At 42.8% G+C, this 19766-nt stretch overlaps 1 protein-coding gene across 1 annotated transcript; it reads left to right on the forward strand.

Moving 5' to 3' along the window:
- Window positions 1-17929: 17929 nt before the first annotated feature.
- Window positions 17930-19468, forward strand: LOC100731981 (membrane cofactor protein-like). The gene has a single exon (XM_003479739.2). It carries the CDS (start codon window positions 18050-18052, stop codon window positions 19097-19099), a length of 1050 nt encoding a protein of 349 aa, XP_003479787.1. The 5' UTR covers window positions 17930-18049; the 3' UTR covers window positions 19100-19468.
- The last annotated feature ends 298 nt before the right edge of the window (window positions 19469-19766 follow it).

The following is a 19766-nucleotide window of genomic DNA, read 5'->3' on the forward strand; positions in this document are numbered from 1 at the left end:
CACCCCGGGTTCCTCTTTCAACCACAAGGGATGGGCTGTTACCACAGACCCCTGCTGACCTGAGAGCAAATCTCTGGGAACTTGGTTTCAAAAGCCTGACCTTCTAAAAAAGATTCTCCTTGATTGTGTTCACCCTAGGGAGAGAGAGTTAGCCTGTTCCTTTTTAGTACCATAAACAGTATTTTTGAGAAATATAAAACAACTAAAGAAGAGATATTCACTGTATCATGAAGGGCCAGAGGAATTTTCAATTTCCCCTTCATTTTCCAATAAGCACGAACAAGGCTGATTCCTCCATAACCAGATTAGTTTGGAAAATTGTTAATGTTCTCATTTCCCACCAAACAGCCCTTAGAAATTCATAGCTCATTAGAACTTTCAGAGTAGTTAATAAACAAAGCTCGATATTATTACCTAATTAAAATATATCTCATTCCAACATTTTATTACCAATCATTAAGATTATTCTGCTACAGAGGTTACATAAAAATTATGATTCTGCTTCCTTTTAATTGCACGTTTCACAAGGTAGTTCTTTCATACAAGACACAGAGAAACTGCAGATGGGAAGTCAGGCCACCCTGTGCTCATTTCAATAAGCTCTAAATCAATATTCTGAAAGCAGAATTGCCCTGGAAGTCCACCTCAGCATTTCTTCTTAATAGGTGCCTTTACCATATGGTCCTGAGGCACAAACACAAACAAGGATTGGAGGCTGCCCTCCATCTGCATGGGCCTTTGTACCCTCGCTATGCTTCTGCTGATGCATCTTGGCACAGTGCACAGGGTATTACAAGGGGATCCGATGCCAGGCTTAGTTCCGCTACTTTCTACTGTGGGACTCAGGCAAGCTGCTTATTCTCTAGCAGCCTCTTTTGCTCTCCTTTAAAATACAACCTTAGTGAATAACAGGATGAAGCCATCGCAGGCTTGGAGTAAACCCAGTCTCCTGGAAGCCGTGGCTATGTCAAGCACCACCGTGGCTCTCTGAGCAGACCTGTAGGGGAAGTGCTAGGCACCTACCCAGGCTGCAGACTCCTTCCTGAGGGGAGGGGCATCTGCATAGTGTCCTGACTCCCCACTTGAATGTTAGTCAAAGGTTATAGGGATGACTCTGAGCCACTGAGCCAAGGGACAGGCAGGGAGGGATCTCACAACACAAAGCAGAAGTAACAGAGGCACCTGGGGTTTAAAGGGGCTCTGGCTGTCTGGTGCATTCCTTGTGATGTGTGCTTTGGAAATTCCTATTAACCTGAGAAGACACAGTTCTTTTGATTTTAAATATTGACACTTGTCAGTGAGGGAGTTTCAAACGTTAGAAATCCAATAGTGATATGGGATAGAAGAAATACAGATATAAAAAGGAGAAAAGGAAAGTCATTATTTTAAACACTATACTTTAAAGAAGTCTGCAACTTCTGAGACAGAGTCCAAGCTACCCAAGACATCCTACCAGCATTCCCGAGGTTGATTTGTGCTTTTTCCTTCCAGACTGCCACACCCAAAATTTCTTAAGGGTACTCTCAAGTTCATAAAAAAGCCTCACAGAGAAATTGAAGAGCAGCAGCCTGACCTTACGATAAAGATGCAGGTGGAGAGAATTCAAAATGTGATTAAATTACCCATCTGAAAGGGAAAAACAAAAACTGGGCTCATGCCTTTCAACTCCCTTGGGGTGGAATCACTCTTTGACCTGAAGAGAAACTTAAATGACCCCAGTCCCAGGACACAGAACCTCCCCCTGCAGGGCGGGCACTGCATTTCTCCAAGTGCTACTCCTCAATTCTGCCTCATAAACCCCTTCATAGCTCCGGTCAGAGAACCCTGAAGATACCTTTTCTGCGAGGGCAGCCAATGAATCTGCACCCCCCTTCATGTGTGGGTGAGGCAGGCTCCTCATCCCAACTTTGGTGATATCCTCTGTCCCTGTTCTGTGACAGTACTATTTGTTAATAGATAAAAGTGACAAAACTTTAAAAAGGTGCCACTAAAAATTGGTAAACTTCTGGACTAGAAATGCTTTTCTCATGAGTTAGAAGTCATTCATTTTCAACCAGTTCTTGCTGTTTGTTTTCCAAACCCACAACCATATGATATCTGGGTAGGGTCCTGCTCTCGGTCCTGGGCAGTGTTCACATCAGAATTGCCAGGAGACTCCTCCAGCCCCACCTTTCCCATCAACACCATGTCTAGGATGGGTGGGAGAGGTGTTGTGGTGGGAGCCCAGCATGAGCAGGCCATGGAGATTTAGATGGAGGAAATTCTAGGATGATCCTCATCCTCTCCAACTCCATGGCCACCATTAAAAACTCACAGCCTAAATGAAGCCAAAATCTCAAACCTCTCAGCCTCTCTCACACTAACAGAAATCCATGTGGCAGGGAGGGAGAACAACCAGGTGTGCTGAGCACAGTCAGGCTCAGTTGCTACACACTTACAACACAGATCACTTCTAAAATTAAGGAGGGAAACTTCCCCACACACTTGTGGAAGGCTACCAAGCTGTGCTTTCTTGAGAAATAAAGGCCCCTGTCTCCATCTTTTCCTGGCCTTTACTTCACTGAGCCATACAGAGTTGGCTACCTTGAAACAGATGTTCCCTTAATTGGTTAACGCAATGCTGTGAGAATTGTCACTCCCCAGCTGTCCCCTGCTGACAGCTGAAATAGGGTCTTGAGCAACAGCCTGTGAAAATCTAGGGCTCAGGCAAGAAATAACATGTCAAATGAGGTCATGGAACTCGGAAAGAATTCTATCTCCCTGGTATAAAGGTGCCAGCCTTGCATGTATCAAGTTATCCGTACATTGCTAATTGGGGGGTCTTTGCGCCTGGTACAAAAGCGTTGTTTCTCCCCACAGTCAATGCCTACAAAATTTCTTTTTCCCAGCACTTTACCATGACTCCCGTCCACCTCCCTGATTGAAAAGAGCAAAAGCCATGAGCTTTTGGACCTATAACCTTTTGCTCCACAGAGACATTGGTCATCCAGAGCGCCTCAACTGCAGAGCTTTCTGCCTTTATTTTTCGTCTCTGTGTCATATTGCTGGGAGGGATAGACTCACACCTCTGCAGGCTTATTGGTCCACATCCCACAGGCAGTTACTTCTGCAGTGTGGGATACTATCCAGGTTTCCTTAATTCAATTCAGGAAATATCTCTGTGGAAATAGTGTTGAATTCCACAAATTGAGGACCCAGTCCTCAACACTACCTCTCTCCAATGTAGATGTCATCACAATATAGGTACTTTTGACTGGCCAGCTACAAATTGGAATTCCCATAACCCCTTCCTTGGATTCTGTTAATGTATTTGAGTTCACTGAGCTCAGAGGAACACATTTATCTTCTTGTCATAAAAGTTATTACAAAAGATACAGATGAAGAGATGTTATGGTTTGTATTTAAACTGTCCCCCAAGGGGCTCATGCATTAAATACTCAGCCCCAATTCAACAGCATTCAGAACCAGAACATCAGAAGCTGATTGGGTTATAAAGGCTCTGGCCACACAGATAAATTAATCCACTGATGGGTTCACAGTTGAATAGACTCGGGACAGGGAGACTGGAGGAGGTGAGCAGAATTGGAAGCAGATTGCTTGGGATGCTCCTAGAAGGCGTAACTACCCCAGTCCTCCTCACCTCTCTCTACCTCCTGTCCTTGGTCTCTGTGTGGCTATGACTAACTGCTCTGAAACTACCCAGGAGCTGCCCTCCAAGAATAAAGCCATGAGCGTACAGAGAAGACACGATAGCTTCAGAGATCCTGAAGTGTTTAAGAATTATGTGCTGGGAACATGGACGAAGGTCAAATACCTGAACTCCTGTAAATATTTCACAGTCTCTCAAGAGAACTGCCATGTCTAAGTTTCAGTTTCACTACTATTAACCAAGTAACTGTTTGCGTATGTTTAGCTTTATCATTTTCAGCTTCAACTTGATTGTTTGAATTAAAGGAACTCAAATATCTGAAGTTGACTTCAGATGTCACCCTTCAGATTCTTGCAGCAATAGTAATGATTTCAATTAGTTTCATGGGATAATTTCTATAACACGTAGTGAGTACTTCAGAGGAACAAATAGCAGTGTAAAGGAACTTTCTCCAAAGAATAAAAAAATTAAGAACTCTCTCAAATGTAAAGCAATTGTGAGGGAAGTTTTGCTTGACAGAAATAACTGTAATAATACTATCTATAATGATTGATTGTGTCCACTTCAGAAGTTTAAAGTATTAAAACAATTCACCAGTTGTGCTTCCTAAGATCTGCAAGACACATCCTCCCACCCTAGGGCAGCTCACTGCCGATGGAATGAAGGGGAAATGAGAAAGGATGAACTGGCTTCTGTTCTTCAAAGGGGCTCCAGTCTCCACCTTCAGATTGGATTTCATCTCCTTCATTCTAGCATAGATTCTTTGCTTCTGGTTTAGACCCCTCAGCCTTCCAGCGTAGATCTTCAGCCTTCCCCCACAGACCCATTGGTCTCCTGATACAGACTTGCATGGCACACATCAGTAGGCTCCAGACCTTGGACTAGAACCTTCACTCTCTAGTGCTGAGACACCCTCTGCACACTTCCTCGTCTGACCCTGTAACCACTGTAAGCCAATCTTGTAAGTTCTATACATTTATACATCTTGAGTTGTAACTGTTTCTCTAGTGAACACCGACTGAGACACTATGCCTATTACTTTTTACCATTAACCAGTGCTCAATTTTTCATATAGAGAGGAAACAGAAATTACACAAATAATCTAGAGTCTTAAGTCTGGTCAATAACCATGACTTCTTGTACTCAAAATGTATCTCCTGATCTACCAAAAAGTGGACTTAACTCTTCCTTGCTTTTCTATGCTCAGAATGTTAGTAAGAGGTGAAGGTGTGATACGGGAGGGACAAAGCTAGAGGTGAAGTCAGGTCCCGCGTCATGCTGGGTTATCTCTTTTTTGTCTGCCCTGCATGCTAAGAACCCTAAGCACATAGCTCCAGTAGCTCACTTCAGCACGATGTTTTCCTTTCAGTATCTGCTTATATGTTTCAAACACTTAATTTTCAAAATATTTTTTTTCAAAGTCTATATATTTCAATGGAGGACAAAAACCATATCCATCATATCTGTCTTCTTATAAGGTAAATCTCATGGAGTCCTAGAGAAAGGCAGTCTGAAGAGGACCCCATAGAAAACAGTTTGGTTATTGTCAAATATTTGAAGAAAAAGAGTTACAGAGATATTCTTCTGTGTGACCCTAAGAAGTAAACCAAGACTGACATATGACACCTATGGAGGTCAGTTTAGTTTTTAAAAATCTTGTTTTAGTTCTGAATGTTGAGGTTAATCAAACATAAACAGTTGAGCAGAGCCAACCACTGGGGTTCCCTTCCAGAAATCCAGGACTTGCCCTCCTTCTCCCTGTTTCCAATAAAATCTCTCCTCACCTCAGAAAAATGTAGGATAGAGTTGATAACACATGACTTTTACTTATGTCTACCTCCTAAAGTGTCTAAACACTACATAAATTTTATAACTAGCCAATATAAAATTTCAAATAAATATATATGATGAGAGAATACACTCTTGTGAGAAATATTTCCTACATCAAGGATTTACAAGAACTGGCCAGATGGCAACTACCAAAGATGTTATAAAAATAATACTTGTTTATGAACAGAGTCACCTCCCACAAGGATCACTGTCCTGATTCTTAGGCCTAAAATTTTGACCTCCCTAGAGATCCCTCAGTCCTAGAAAATGTGGAATTGTTACTTAAATCTACGATTAGACTAGATACCTAGGGCTGAGTCATAGAAATCAGTTTTGGGCAGCTTGATGGAGACTGAATCAGTAAATGAGCAGCTGATACCTGTGGACTCTGCTGAGCTTTCCTACAAACAACACAATTCCGTTTAGCACGCATTGGCATCAAACACAAGTTCAGTCAAGACACTGCTCTGCTCAATCCCCGCAGTGACTCCCGCTGCTCCTGCAGTGGTCTGGGGTCCTGAGCAGGCGCATGAGGAAGACTTCCCGACATCTACTCTTTCGTTCCCTTTCCATCCCCACTTCCATCATGGGTTCCCATGACTCTTTAACCTTGAGCATCTCTGCTGAACTGAACTTTGGACTTCAGGGTCTTCAGGGCTGCTATACACACACACACACACACACACACACACACAGACCCCTGCTGACCTACTCTCCCGGTAGGTGCCCCTCCACAGAGCCCTGTTCTAGCCAGTCCCAATCATGACCATATTGTTCTCCTCATCTGCCTTGTCTAATGCCCTGTCCCTTCCTTCGTAACATTCATTAGTAATCTTGTTTCCTATTTGTCCATTGCGTGTCTTTTGTGTTAGTCAGATTGTCCTGTGAGGCAGGAATGATGTCTGTCCTGCTCTTCATCATGGTATAAACACCACACTGGGATGTGGAGTCCACAGTGTCGCTCTCTTATGGATCTTACCCCACAGAGGGGTTGCATCTCCACGTCACCTGTTACCAGGACCAACTCAGGATGCTCAGTATCTGTGCTCATGGGGGCTACAGGAACCCAACCTTCAGAACTGGTAATTCTCACTACCATTGCAACAAAACAAAGCATCCCAGCCAAATGCCTAAGACACATTCCCCATGTAATGGCACCACTGAAGTGCTGCCCTGTTAAGTGCTTTCATTCCCAGGAAAGGTTTTTCCACTTGCTGGACTGGGATCTCGACAATTGCTTCAATCACTGTGTTCCACAGTCTCATCCAATGAACTTTAGGAAAACAACCGACTCGTCTATGACTGGAATTTGTCTGCACACTGACTTCTGAATTTGTTATGGTTTTTTAAATTTGATGTGTTACTATCATAAATTTAAAGTAGATGCAATTTCAAATATTTCTTCTTTATATTTGTTGACACTAGAAACAAATATCCTATTGTAAAAACAAGTGAAGAAGCCAAACTGACTTCTTGTAAAGCACTATTTATAAGCTTTAGATGTTTACAATTTCATAGTCTCAAATGTTTATAGTGTTATTTTAAAATTCTTTTTGCCTTAAACCACTTTTTTCCATTTACTGATGATGTGCTTTATTAAAAATTCAATAATTGAATTTCAGCAGCTGAAGCTATAAAATACTATATTACATTTAAGGTAGAGCATGAAGTTTTTTAAATCCTTTTTTGGGTAATACAGCCATGTAGAAAATTATTTCTTTGTTATTGGAGTGTTTCTAAGTTTTTAAATAAAATAATGTGGTTATTAGGTCAAATATGACCATGGGAAATTCTGCTTCTAATAAAGGCTTTAAAACCACATTTACTTAATAGGAATAAGGACCTTTACCTACTTAATAATACTGTCTATAGGACTTGTTCATATTTTTACTAATAAATTATGCAATATAAGAAAATTTTGTTGTTAATAAAAGAATATTTGGGCTGGGGATATAGCTCAGCAGCACAAGTGCCTGCCTGGCAAATACAAGGCTTTGAATTCAATTTCCAGTACCAAACAAACAAAAAAATAGAATATCTAAGTAACCTTAGATAGTGGTGGATTATCCGAATAATCTTAAAGCAATTATGGATTTAAAGTCTTTTTTGTAGAAATTCAGGGCAGATATATCTTCACTACCACTACATTATGTAAATGGCTCTTTTCATATAAAAATGTTATTAGGGAATCATTCATTTAGTTGTCTTAAGGATAAAAGAAAATCGAAGAAATTTATAAAATGAAATAAAATATTTGACATATTAGATACATGATATATATTCTGTGGAGTTTTCTTAAAGAACAAATAAATAATCCAGCTATTTTTCACATCCTAGGCAAGGGGCAGTTTCAGACCCTTAAATATTTTACAATAATCAACTGTAATGGTTGATGCACTGTGTCAACTTGAGAAGCTTAGAAGTTCAGTGAAGCCACTGGGCAGGGGCCAGGCCCTCCCTTTGTAAATATCCTCTGCCTATGCAGGAGGAGGGCACAGAGGTGTGTGAGTGCTGCACTCTCCCGTGGGGGTGATTGCTTGCTTGTAATATAAGAGGGGAGAAAAGCCCTGGCCACTGCTTGTACTCTGCCTGCTTTTGTTTGCTTCTGCTGCCTTGAAGTGTTGCTCCTGTGCCACGCCACCCTGCCTCGGAGCCAGCTGATTACACACTGTGAGCTAAATAAACCTTTTCTCCCATAATTTGGGATGGTGGATATTTTGTCTCAGCATCAAGAAAAATGTAAATAAGACATCAACCAAAATGAAAGATAAATCTGTGCCCAATATACTGAGAATTCCAAACTCCTTCCATGTTCTTTCTCAGACCTTTAAGCATGACACCTTCGGAACTGTATTATTTTCCTAGCAGAATAAACCGAAAGGAAAGAAAATCTCTGATTTTTCCTTTGTCTGTCTCTGTGCTTGCAATGCACGCATACCTTGCTGATTAGTATTTTATTTCATCTGCCAGCCATTTGCTCAACAAACATTAAATGCCACCTATTTCTAGGACTGAGTACTGAGGATGCATGACAACATATGTTTGTCCAAGTGTTTGAGATTTTAAAAGGTCCACAGAAAGGAAAGAGACAATACAGAACCTCATGACAAGAGCCCAATGGACCATTTGAAAAGGGTTAGCAAAGCAAAGAATAGAGTCTCCTTGGCCAAATTTGGAAAAATGGAGGATTCACGGGATTTCTGTGGAGTTTTGAAGAAATAATGGAGATTAAACAGAGGAAAATGGTGGCAAAGACTTTTTTATGAATAGGAAATAATATTTGAAATCTCAAGAAGAAAAACAGTGTGCAGCTTTTGGACAACTACATGTATCTGTTTCTACTGAAAGCAATGGATGTTCGGGACAGGCTAGCTGATGAGGACTGATGAGAGGACAGAGTGCTCGTATATCCAGCTAAAGAACCTAAACTTTATGCTAAAGCTGTGAAAACCTGTTGAATATTTAAGAGAAGGAGTGACACACTCCTGATTAACTGCTAGACTCCTCTGGAAGCTGTGTGGTAAAAAGATGGAAAAACTACATGTAGCGATGAGGCGAGCAGCTGAAACAGTTCTGCTGTAACTCAGGAAACAGCAGCCACAGCAGCGCTCACCTCTGCGGAGCACGCGGGACGCAGTGGTGGCAGCGACCTTGCCACGTGCGCAGTCGCTCAGCCAGCACCACCCACCCCAGCCCTACAGGCACACAGCACCGTAAACCTTGCTTCAGACAGGAGTCAGTGTAGGCTGAGAGAGGGTGACACCCAGCTCGCCAAGGCCCCACCCTCAGTACAGCTGAGCTCATGCTGTGCACAGGTCTACTCAGTGGGGACCCATAACTGGACCCTGAGAGTCAGTGTCTGATCTTGAGAAAACGATACTGGAAATGGGATGAAAGGAACGCCAGTGTAAGGTATTGACGTATTAGGGTTTTTCTCAGTGCTGGAAATCTAACCTGGGGCCCCATACACACTGAACCACTGCTGTGTCACTGAGCTATTTTTCCAACCCTGTATTAGGAATTTCAATTCAGTTAAAATTTAGAGTTTAAATTTTGTAGTCCTGGAATGATTAGATATATCAAGAAAATCGGGGAGATAAACTTATCAGAGGTCTATTTACAAAAGAAATAGAAGAAGCTGCTTATAAAAAGAGTTGTTTTGAAATATAAAACATCAAGCTATCATTTGACTTAAGGCCAATAAAGACAACATAGCGATGTCTGACTGGATGGGAAATCACTAGGTGTCTACAGTTGGAATTTTTCTCTGGCCTGGATCTTCAGGGCACGTAGAGAAGCAACGCACCTCCCTCTTCCTGTTCTTAGGTCATGTAGGGACCAGGCAGTAGGCCCTGGCCCTGGTAAAGCAGTGTGGGCTGTGGAACGGTGACTGAAGCAGTGGTGCAGGCTCCCGTGATGTACTTAGAGACATAGGAGGGATCGTGGTACTGGAGAGCTATTCAAAAGCTACAGGTACATAGTTTGTGGCTTTGCAAAAGTTTAAAGTGCAATGCATTGCAGAGTGAATCCACTGAAATAATTACCAGAAAGTGTGATCTCATTACCTCTGTCCCGGGTGGTAAGTGTAAGGGTTAGGGAAGAGAGTACAATAATTCCAGCTTTAGAGGGCAATATATCTGGTCTCGCAGATAACTCTAACATTTATGATGCATAAGAGGTTTAGAAAGAGTGATTCACACATTAGCCTGAGATTCTACACCTTCCTGCATTGCACATGTGGCAATGCCAGGTAAAACCCTGGAGACGAGGGGCTGGGGATTTAGCTCAGTGGCATAAGCACCTGCCTTGCAAGCAGGCGGTCATGAGTTCGATCCCCAGTACTGATAAAAAAAAGAAAAAGAAAAAGAAAAGAAAACCCTGGAGATGAGTAAGCATCTTTCTGCTCTTTGTGACAGGTAATGGAAGTGGAGACTCTTAACAGAAACGATCTGTCACTGCCCATTGTGGGAGGTACAGAGGTCATAAGAGGGCGTTCATTCTCCTTTCCAGTGGGCAGCCACCTGTACACCCTTTCCTTGAGTCTACCTGCAGATGAAATGTTGCACTGGGGCAGGGAAGAAACTTTTCATATCTTTATCATTCCAAGTTGGGATTCTTAGTGCAGCACTTAGAAGAAGTCCAAATAACTACTAAAACAAGAACGCAGTACAAGTCCAACCTTAAGCCATAACTCTGCTCCTTCTAGGGCTCAACTGTATCTGGGCTGGTCTGAAAACAAGGCTGCTGTTAATTTACCAAGGATTTAATTAAATAAATGGTCAGCAAACATCATGAAGGATAAAAACAGGAGGCTCGGCTTGCACAGCAGCCACCGGTCACGCAACTGCAGCAATGGTAGCAGCAGCCGCACTGGTGATGGCAGAGCCATGGTCCTGCTGTCTCCAGGCTCCTGGACAGCAGTGTCTTAGGCATTTTCTCACCTCAATGACTCAGCACATGCCCACAACTTAAGGGCAGACAGGTTTGCTAGAGTCCACGGTTTGCTAATTCCAAGTCAGAGAGGTGTGATGCAAGACCCTGAGTAGAGGAACTGTCTCATCACAGCGGAGCAACACAGCATGAATTGAGGAGAGAAGTCAGCCCTCCGGCTCACAGGCCAACAGCCACCACTTCTGGCCGGGCCTCGCCTGGTGAGAAGCACCTGTCATGCAGTTCAGGTGCGGTCTCTTTTCTTTCTATGGACCTTTGTCATTGTCAGTGTTCACAGGTGTCTTGAAAATGCCAGGTATTTAGTGTTCATTGAATAAATGGCTGGTAGATGAGGTGAAAGAGCAGAGAAGTCAGCAAGGCGTGAGTGGCTGGAAACAGACACGGGAAGGACATCAGCTACCTGCCCCCATTTCAGTCTCCTTCCAGGAGCTTCGCGTGCAGCATTTCGGGACTTTCTCAATCCAAGCCATAGTGCCTGGCATCAAATTCTTGGTGCATTTCATTCTGAATTTCCACTGCCTTAGTGGAAAAGATAAACATGGGAAATGGGAACATTTGTGTAAGGTAGTAGCAGCGGATCCAGGAGACCTCAGTAGTAAGATGTCCTGGCCTGGGTCACTGTGGATGTAGACAGTGAGGTTAGGGAGGCGAAATTAGCAAGATGGCTGCTATGGCCTGACTGTTCCCGCTCAAACCCTCAGTTAAACCTGGTTGTCGTACGCCGAGGTTACTGGGTCCTGTGCCTGACACACCTTCGTTCTTCTGTCTTCCAGCTGCCCTACTCTCTCTTCTCCTGCCCTCCCTTCTCCACCTTTCTGTCCTCAGCCCCTTTGCATTTGCAAGAGATCTGTCCCCCTGTTCCCTTCTTTCCATCCTATACTTTGCTCTCTGTTTGCACTTTGCCTCACTCAAGTAAGACATACTGTACAGGATACAAACTTGAATGCCTGTTTTATTTCTCTTACCATTTTCTCCAAATGTCTTGAATTAACCCTTCTTTTTAGTCAAGTGGCTCCACTCTGTGTAGTTACCACATGTTCTCCAGCCACTCATGTGCTGACGGACATGCAGCTTCGAGCATTTAGCAATTGTGTATTGAGCTGCTATAAACACTGGTGTGCACAGTGAGGATAACAAGACACCAAGAAAAAGGCTAAGGTGATTCAAGGCAAAGGGAGGGAAAGGGCAGGAAAAGGAAGGGAATTTTAAAAAGAAACAAGCTGTATTATGTTCATGCACCTGCTCTTCAAGATGAGTATAAACTGGATGAACTGTAAATTTAACTGTCATTAGAGTAACTCTGAGAGGTTAGAACCACTTTAAGGGGTGACCCCGCCTTGGGTGCTCTGCCCTCATGGATAGATTAATACCATATTTGTGTGTGTGGGGTTATCATCACAGGAAGGGATTCCCTATAGCAAAATAAGGCCAGCCTCACTTTGTCCCTCTCTCTACATCTTCTCCACCCTTGCACCCTGTTAATGACCTTTGTTGTGGTAAAATGCAGAAAAAAAGCCTTCACAAATGCTAGTAACTAGGTACTGGAATTCCCAGTCTACAGAGCTGTGAGCTTGTAAAGTTCTGTTTATTACAAATCACCTGGTGTATTCTGTTAGAACCACAAAGCAGACCAAGACAATCGTGGGACAGACTTTGTTAGCTTCCAGGAATATCAACTGAACAACTGTCTATACAGATGCATCTTCTCAAGAGCTAAGGCGCCCAGGTAAGGGGCTGAAACACTTGGGGTGGTTCACAGAAATAGGAAAAGAAGCCCTGGAGGGTGCTAGACCATTTTACAGTGTGCACCCTTGGGAGCCACAGGTAAGCACTCCTCTCTGGGTGGGGAGGGAAGAGTCACGTAAACACCACACTTTTCCTTCTACCTAGCACTGGACCAGCTCTGGAGAGCCAGGTTCCAGGCCCCGTGACTACCTCTTCCAACACAGACTGGGGATCCCAAACTGCAGACTGGTCACATCCCTCCCCCAGGCTCCAAGCTTTCACTCCAAGCTCAGCTTGTGCCTGTCCCAGCATCAGGTGACCCTGCAGCCCAGGATCCAGGCTGACCACAGCATCCATGTGCTCCCAGCACTCAGGCCTCACCCCTGTCAGACACCATACCCAGTCCAGTGGATGCCAGAACAAGCATGGCTCCTTCATGTTTAGGACCAGGTTCATTCCCAAAGACCCAGGTAGACAGAGGTCTAGGGCCCACCCCAGTGCCAGACTGGCCTATGCAGACTCAGGACCCAGGAATGCTCTGTAGACCCCACTAGAAGGTCTGCCCAGCTGAGGACCCCAGGGCGCACTCATAGTGCTCTAAGAGATGGAGACTGAGGAAGAGCTTTCCCTGGTGAATTCAGCCTGCAAAGGCCAGAAAAGCTTCCCATTTCTTTGTGTAGAGAAGAAAGAGTGACACAAGGAAGAAAAAGTCATTTTTTGTGGGATACCAACAAGCAAATATGCACATATGTTATAAAAAGTCCAGAAAGACAGAAAAAGAAGAAAGGCAGGAGGCTTACTTAAAGAATTAATGATTACTTAAAGAATTAATGATTAAAAACTTACCCAGACTACAGAGGATTAAAAACCCTAGATCCATGAATCCCAGAGAATTTCAACTAGCTATAACGGAAATAAATCCTCCTCAAAAAATGTTATAAGCAAATTCTCAAAAGACAAAGACAAAAGAAGAATTCTAGAAGAATGGAGAGGAAAGTCTCTTGTCACATGAAAGAGAACCAACATCAGACAATCAGCAAATTTCCAAGCAAAAACCTCGTCATCCTGGAGAGAATGTAATGGTATCTTTGAAGGACTCAAAGAACAAATATTGCCAACCAGGAGCGCTGTTCCTAGCTAGGAAGCAGAAATGAGATTTTTCTCAATCAAAACCTGGGGAGTTCGTCACGGCTAGATAGATCTATCCCAGAGAAAAACAGTAAGAGAAATTCCTCAATTTTACATGAAATAATGCTAAGCAACATGAAAGCATACAAATACAAATCTTGAGGCAAAAGTAGGAACATTCTAAATTGTAATGATAGTGAATAAATTTCTTTTAACTCTAGCTTGAGTGAAAGGGTAAATAACTGCTTAAATATTTACTTCTATGACAATGTGATAATGGACACATAACATAAAAGATATAAATTTTATTAGCAACACAAAAATGTGGAAAGAGTTAAAGTGCAGGAAAAAACAGACAGATGGTTCAAGCAAAAGTAGAAATGAAAAGAGATTAAAGAGAAACACAAAAATCATAAGAGGCTACTCTGAACATTTATATACCAAAAACAAATAGCCTACAAGAAGTGGGTAAAGTAGTGGACATAACCTTCCAAGATTGAATTCTGAAGAAATCAATAAAAGTAGAAACCAAAGAAAAGTAGGACGTGTCAAACTGTCCACCAAAGAACAGCCCAAGACCTACTGACGGTGCTGCTAAATTCTACTAAATGTATTTTTCCTCTTTTCCTTTATAAAATTTATTTTAACTAATATATAAAAGCATACAGTTGTGCACGTTGGTTGGGCATCAGGTACTGGTGCAAACACATATTGCAGAATAGTTAAGTCAGGTTGTGAGGTTAAGCACACCTATCGCCTCAAACATCTGTCATTTCTTTAGGGTAAAGAAAGACATTCAAGTCCTTCCTCCCAGCTTTCTGATGTGCACAGTGTGTTGCTTTACCTACATCCAGGCTGCAAAGCAGTTGCACACTAGAACTTCTCATTCCTGTTATTTAGCTCCCATCCCACCACTCTCACAGACTCTGATAACCATGCTGCTCCTTTCTATTTCTGGGAGATGGGCATTGAGGTTCCCGTATGCGTGAGACCACGTAGTCCTTTCCTGTCCTACTCTTTCTCTGTGTTAACCTTTCTCTGTGTCATCTCTGGCTGCATCTGTGTTTTTGTAAGTGACTGCGTTTCACTTTTTTCAAAGGTTGGCTGACACTCCCTTGCATATCTTTGCCCACTCAACAGTTGCTGCTCATGCCAGTGGCTTCCATTTCTCAGCAGCTGTGAGGAGCACTACAGTGGACACAGATGTGCACGTCACTCCACTTCCTTTCTATATGTACCCACGAATGAAGTTGCTAGGTAATGTGGTAGCTCTGATGGTGATTTCTTGAGGAATCCCCACAATATTTTGCACAGAGGCTGTACTAAAGCAACTTCCCACCAATGGTGTGTAAAGGTCCCCTTTTCCTCACTTCCTTTCCCTCCCTTGTTATTTGACATTTTAATAACAACCATGCTTAGGGGGGCACTGAGGTTTCTCACTGTGGTTGTGATTTGCATTTTCCTCATGATTATAGATGAGCATTTTTCATATACTGTATCTATTGACAATTCTCACTTAAGAAATGATTATTTACATCTGTTGCCTATTTTAAATTCGGTTATTTGGTTTTATTTGTTACTAATATCTTGAAGTTTTTATACATTCATGATATCAGTACTTTATCAGTACTTTGCAAATATTTCACTCTACGCTTTAGGTTATTGGTATACTCATGGTTGTCTCCTTCGCTGTGCAAAACTTTTGCATAAAGAAATGTACCTGAATCTTTGGGGAGGTCAGGGACAAAATGTTATGGCTCTAATGTAATAAAGTGTTGATAGATTTAATACTGGTACTTAAGGACTGGTAAATCTGTGTTATAATGTTCATGAATAAGCATGTCTTTGTATCTAGAAACCTCTTTAAAGAAATGTGTCTGATTGCTAAGCTAAGGGGTATAATGTAACAGTTGATACATTGTGTCAACTTGAGAAGCCTAGTAAAGTGACTCAGCAGGGGGCCAGAGTCTTCTCTTAGTAAACATTCTGAGCCTGAGCAGAAGGTACAGAGATACAGTAAGTACTACACCCACTCTAGGAAGTGGTAGGCTGCTTACAGTACAAGGGGGAAACGGACCACCTCTTTTTCTCTGCTTGCTTTTGCTGTCTTCTGCTGCCTTGAACTGTTGCCCCTGTGCCATGCCACCCTGCCTTGAAGCCAGCTGATTATGGACTGAAACCTCCACAAAATGTAAGCTAAACTAATCTCCCCTTCCTTAATATTGAGTTTTGGGTATTTCGTCCCAGCCACAAGAGGAAAGTAGCCAAGACATATCCCATGTCCACTGATTAAAGAATTAATATTGTAAAATGTCCATGTATTATAAAATGTCTGTAGATTCAGTGAGCCTTTTTTTAATTTGCTTATAAAATCATGGGCAGCAAAAACAGACAAACATGAAGGCCTCAAACCCAATATTTATGGAAGAGAAAAGGAAAAAATAGTGTGGAAAGACAGCCTGTGTTACAGAAAGGAAATATTTGCAAGTCATACATATTTAATGAGGGATTGAAACCCAAAATATGTAAGGAATTTCAAATAAAAACCAAAAAAGAAATAAAACTTGAGTAAAACGCCTCAAAAGAAGTTTTTAAAAAATAAGACATACAAAAAGCATCCAAGTAGTACTTGAAAAATCCTCCTCTAACAATCAAGGAAGTTCAAATCAAAGTAACAGATATCATCTTACATCTGATAGACCAGCCATTAATAAAAATGGTGAAAGATAACTCATTGGCGTGGGATTGGGCCAGAGGAAGCCCCTGCTCTCTGTTGGTGGAAATGTGAAATGTTAAAACCATTACCAAAGTCAGTGATGAAGTTCTTCAAAATTCACAGCAGAACTGCCATGTGAAACGGTAATTCTGTCTCTAAGTGTTGACTGAGAGGTGAAAGGACAGAACAATGTCACGCAAGTACAAACAAACATTTTTCAACTTTCAGTGAAGGGAGCAATCACGTTTGCAGTACTGTGCTGCCTCAAAATCAAGGCAAAATCCCGTAGCACAGAGTAAAATGGTGCTGAAGGGGGCTGAGGACAGCCAGGAGGCACTGTTCAGGGCTCAGTTTCAGGGATGCAGGGCCTTGTGATTATCATCAACAGCAGAACCATAAAGCAACATTGTGAGGAACGCATATCGTAATAATGCTACCGTGGTAGTTATACCGCAGTGTACCCTGAAATATAAAAATAAGTGATTTTGTCAGTTAAATTTCAGTCAAGCTGGGGGAGGCAAAAGAAGCTAACAACAGATCTCAACATAGAGACATTTTGAAATAAACATGGAACTCTGGCAATACAAGTAAAGGTTCTGAAAGGGATAGGAAACAGGAGAATTTCCAAAGATTACCTGGGTTCAGAGTCAAAAAAAAAAAAAAAATACTGTCTCACAATGTGTTACACAGCTTTGAAACATATTTTACTTTGGAACGAAAAGCTAGAAGACTCATTAGATGTGGAAAATGCGAAAGGGCTGCAGTATTTGCTGAGACTGGACAGCCAGGAGAGCCATCAAGATAAATCGGTGCAGGAAACGTGCAGGATGAGGAGACAGGCTCACGTGGAGAAGGGTGCTCTCAGCTTCCACTTGAGTCTGTAAATCATTGACCTGGAGATGCTGGCTGGGTGGTGTAAACAGACTCCGCACGTGCAGAGCAGTAGAAAACTCACCCAGGAGGATGAGACGATGGGCAGGCTGCTGATCTGACCGCTGTTAGGTAAATGAGAGAGCACAGTCTGGGGCGGGGGGCAGTGGAAACCATTTTTCCATGTGCTGAGCTATAACTGCTTGATGAAAAAATGCAAGCTATTTTGCTGCTCTTAAAATTTGCCGTAAGGAGAAACAAGGATAGGACAGAAAAAGGCTTTCCAGGTCCTCACCGGGCTCTCTGGGCTCTTCCACCACACTGCTGGCCCACACCCATTTGCCCAGAGATCTGTTCCAGGCAAACCCTGCTGGGCCACCTGGTCCTGTCTCATCCCGGGCTCCATGCTGAAGAGAACCACCAGGATGCAGGCAGGGAGCACACACAGGTGGGTGAGTTCAGCTCCCCCAAGAGGTTACATCAACAATGCAGGCCCAGGCTCAGTACCTGACCCTGCTCTTGCTCTTGTGATATCCTCCTGGGCGGAGCCTGGCCACACCCATCCGTGCTATATCCTCCAGGCCCTCCCTGAGCCTCAGCTCAGCACTGTGGCGGTGATACCCACACTCAGCAGGGTCTGCCCTGTGCCATGTTCGCAGGTTCTGCTGGTCCTGCTGCTCATGGCGTGTCCCCAGCACCACGACAGCCTCCTTCCCTCCCAGGCCTTCCTCTGGTTCCTGCTGCTGGACCTGGGCCTTCTGCCTTCTCCAAGCTTTGCTGCCTGTGGTGATCCTCCAACATTTCCCAACATGGAGATTTCTGGACCCGCCAAACTCACCTACGATGTCGGGGAGCGAGTGGTGTATAAGTGCAAACCAGGGTACCAGAAAGTGGTTTCTGAAACCATCTTTACTATTTGTGGTGCAGACAATAATTGGCCACCCATTTCCAGTGATGCATGCCGTAAAAGATCATGTTCAACTCCAAGGGACCCACTGAATGGGCAAGTGAACGTCCTCAATGGAAGTTACGAGCTTGGAACGCAAATTCAATTTGTTTGTAATAACGGTTTCTACTTAGTTGGAGCTGAAACTCTCCATTGTCTGGTCAAGGGATCCAGTGTAGAGTGGAGTGAGGAAGACCCATCATGTCAGAAGCTTTTGTGTCAACCACCTCCGGAAATAACAAATGGAGGCTACTCAACTGACCAAGAGGAGTTTGAATATCTTGATGTTGTCACATATACCTGCAATAGCAATACTGGACCCGATCCATTTTCACTTATCGGGGAGGCCAAGCTTCACTGCATTGGCAGAAACCTGTGGAGTGGTGACCCCCCTGAGTGTAAGGTGGTCAAATGCCCCTACCCAACGGTCCCAAATGGAAGACAGACATCAGGCTTCAGCGCAAAGCATTACTACAAAAGCACGGTCACATTCGCCTGCCTCGAAGGCTTCTTCCTTCAAGGACACAATATGGTTGTGTGTGAGGCTAACAGCACTTGGCAGCCGGCTCTTCCAAGATGTGGTAAAGAGCCTCCGCCTCCCCCCACATTCCGTCCTGTGTCCAGAGGCATACAATCCAGCCGCTCAGCACCCAGTGGCTCAGCACCCAGTAGCTCACAGTCTGGCAATTCAAAGTCCAGTGAAAGACTTCACTGTGAACGTGGAAGAGCATGGATCATTGCTGTGACCATAGTTTTACAGGAATATTCATTTATATATGCCTGAACAAACATCCTCAAAACAAGAGGCAAAGGAACACAGCGGTTGAACAGATACATCACTGAGCAACAGAAAGGTTTTATGAACTGGTTTACCTGCTTATGTTGAATCGCATTAAAATTCATATATGGAAGTTGTTCTCTAGTTTTACTCTTATGGCAATGAGAAGCCCAGGCTGACATTTGAATGTGGTTTGAATGTAGTAGTTTTGCTTTGATACTTCAGGGGTATGCTGGGTTAAGAACATACAACTTTTCCCCTTGAACACAGCAGTGGACTACTGGATACAAGGTGATATTTCTGTAAGGGAATTATTTATGTTATAAAATCTGAAAATTTATGTAAGTGTTTTTCAGTGCTAAAGAAACTGATTTCAGACTCCTCTTGCAAAGATTAATGCCAGCTTAATATTATTTCAATAACTAAAATGTATTCTGTGTATAGTTCATTGAGAAGACGTATAGATATGAATATAATACTTCATGTCTCATCCATTAAAAACATGTACTCTGAAAACAGAATCTGGACAAGTTTGAGCTCACTGAGTATAAATAGAAATTTTGCTAAATGATAATAGAACGGAATGCATTTTCTTATATCTTTGGTGATGCAAAGAAGTTTGAAAGTTTATTTATGCCATTTGCTTTTAGTGTTGTATATACAATACACTGAC

This window comes from Cavia porcellus, unplaced genomic scaffold (assembly GCF_034190915.1).
Source record: "Cavia porcellus strain 051 isolate PalLab524CR breed Dunkin Hartley unplaced genomic scaffold, mCavPor4.1 scaffold_24, whole genome shotgun sequence".
Taxonomy (NCBI): domain Eukaryota; kingdom Metazoa; phylum Chordata; class Mammalia; order Rodentia; family Caviidae; genus Cavia; species Cavia porcellus.

Coding starts and splice junctions, on each gene's coding strand:
- LOC100731981 (XM_003479739.2), top strand. CDS start 18,050: ATGGCGTGTCCCCAGCACCACGACAGCCTCCTTCCCTCCCAGGCCTTC.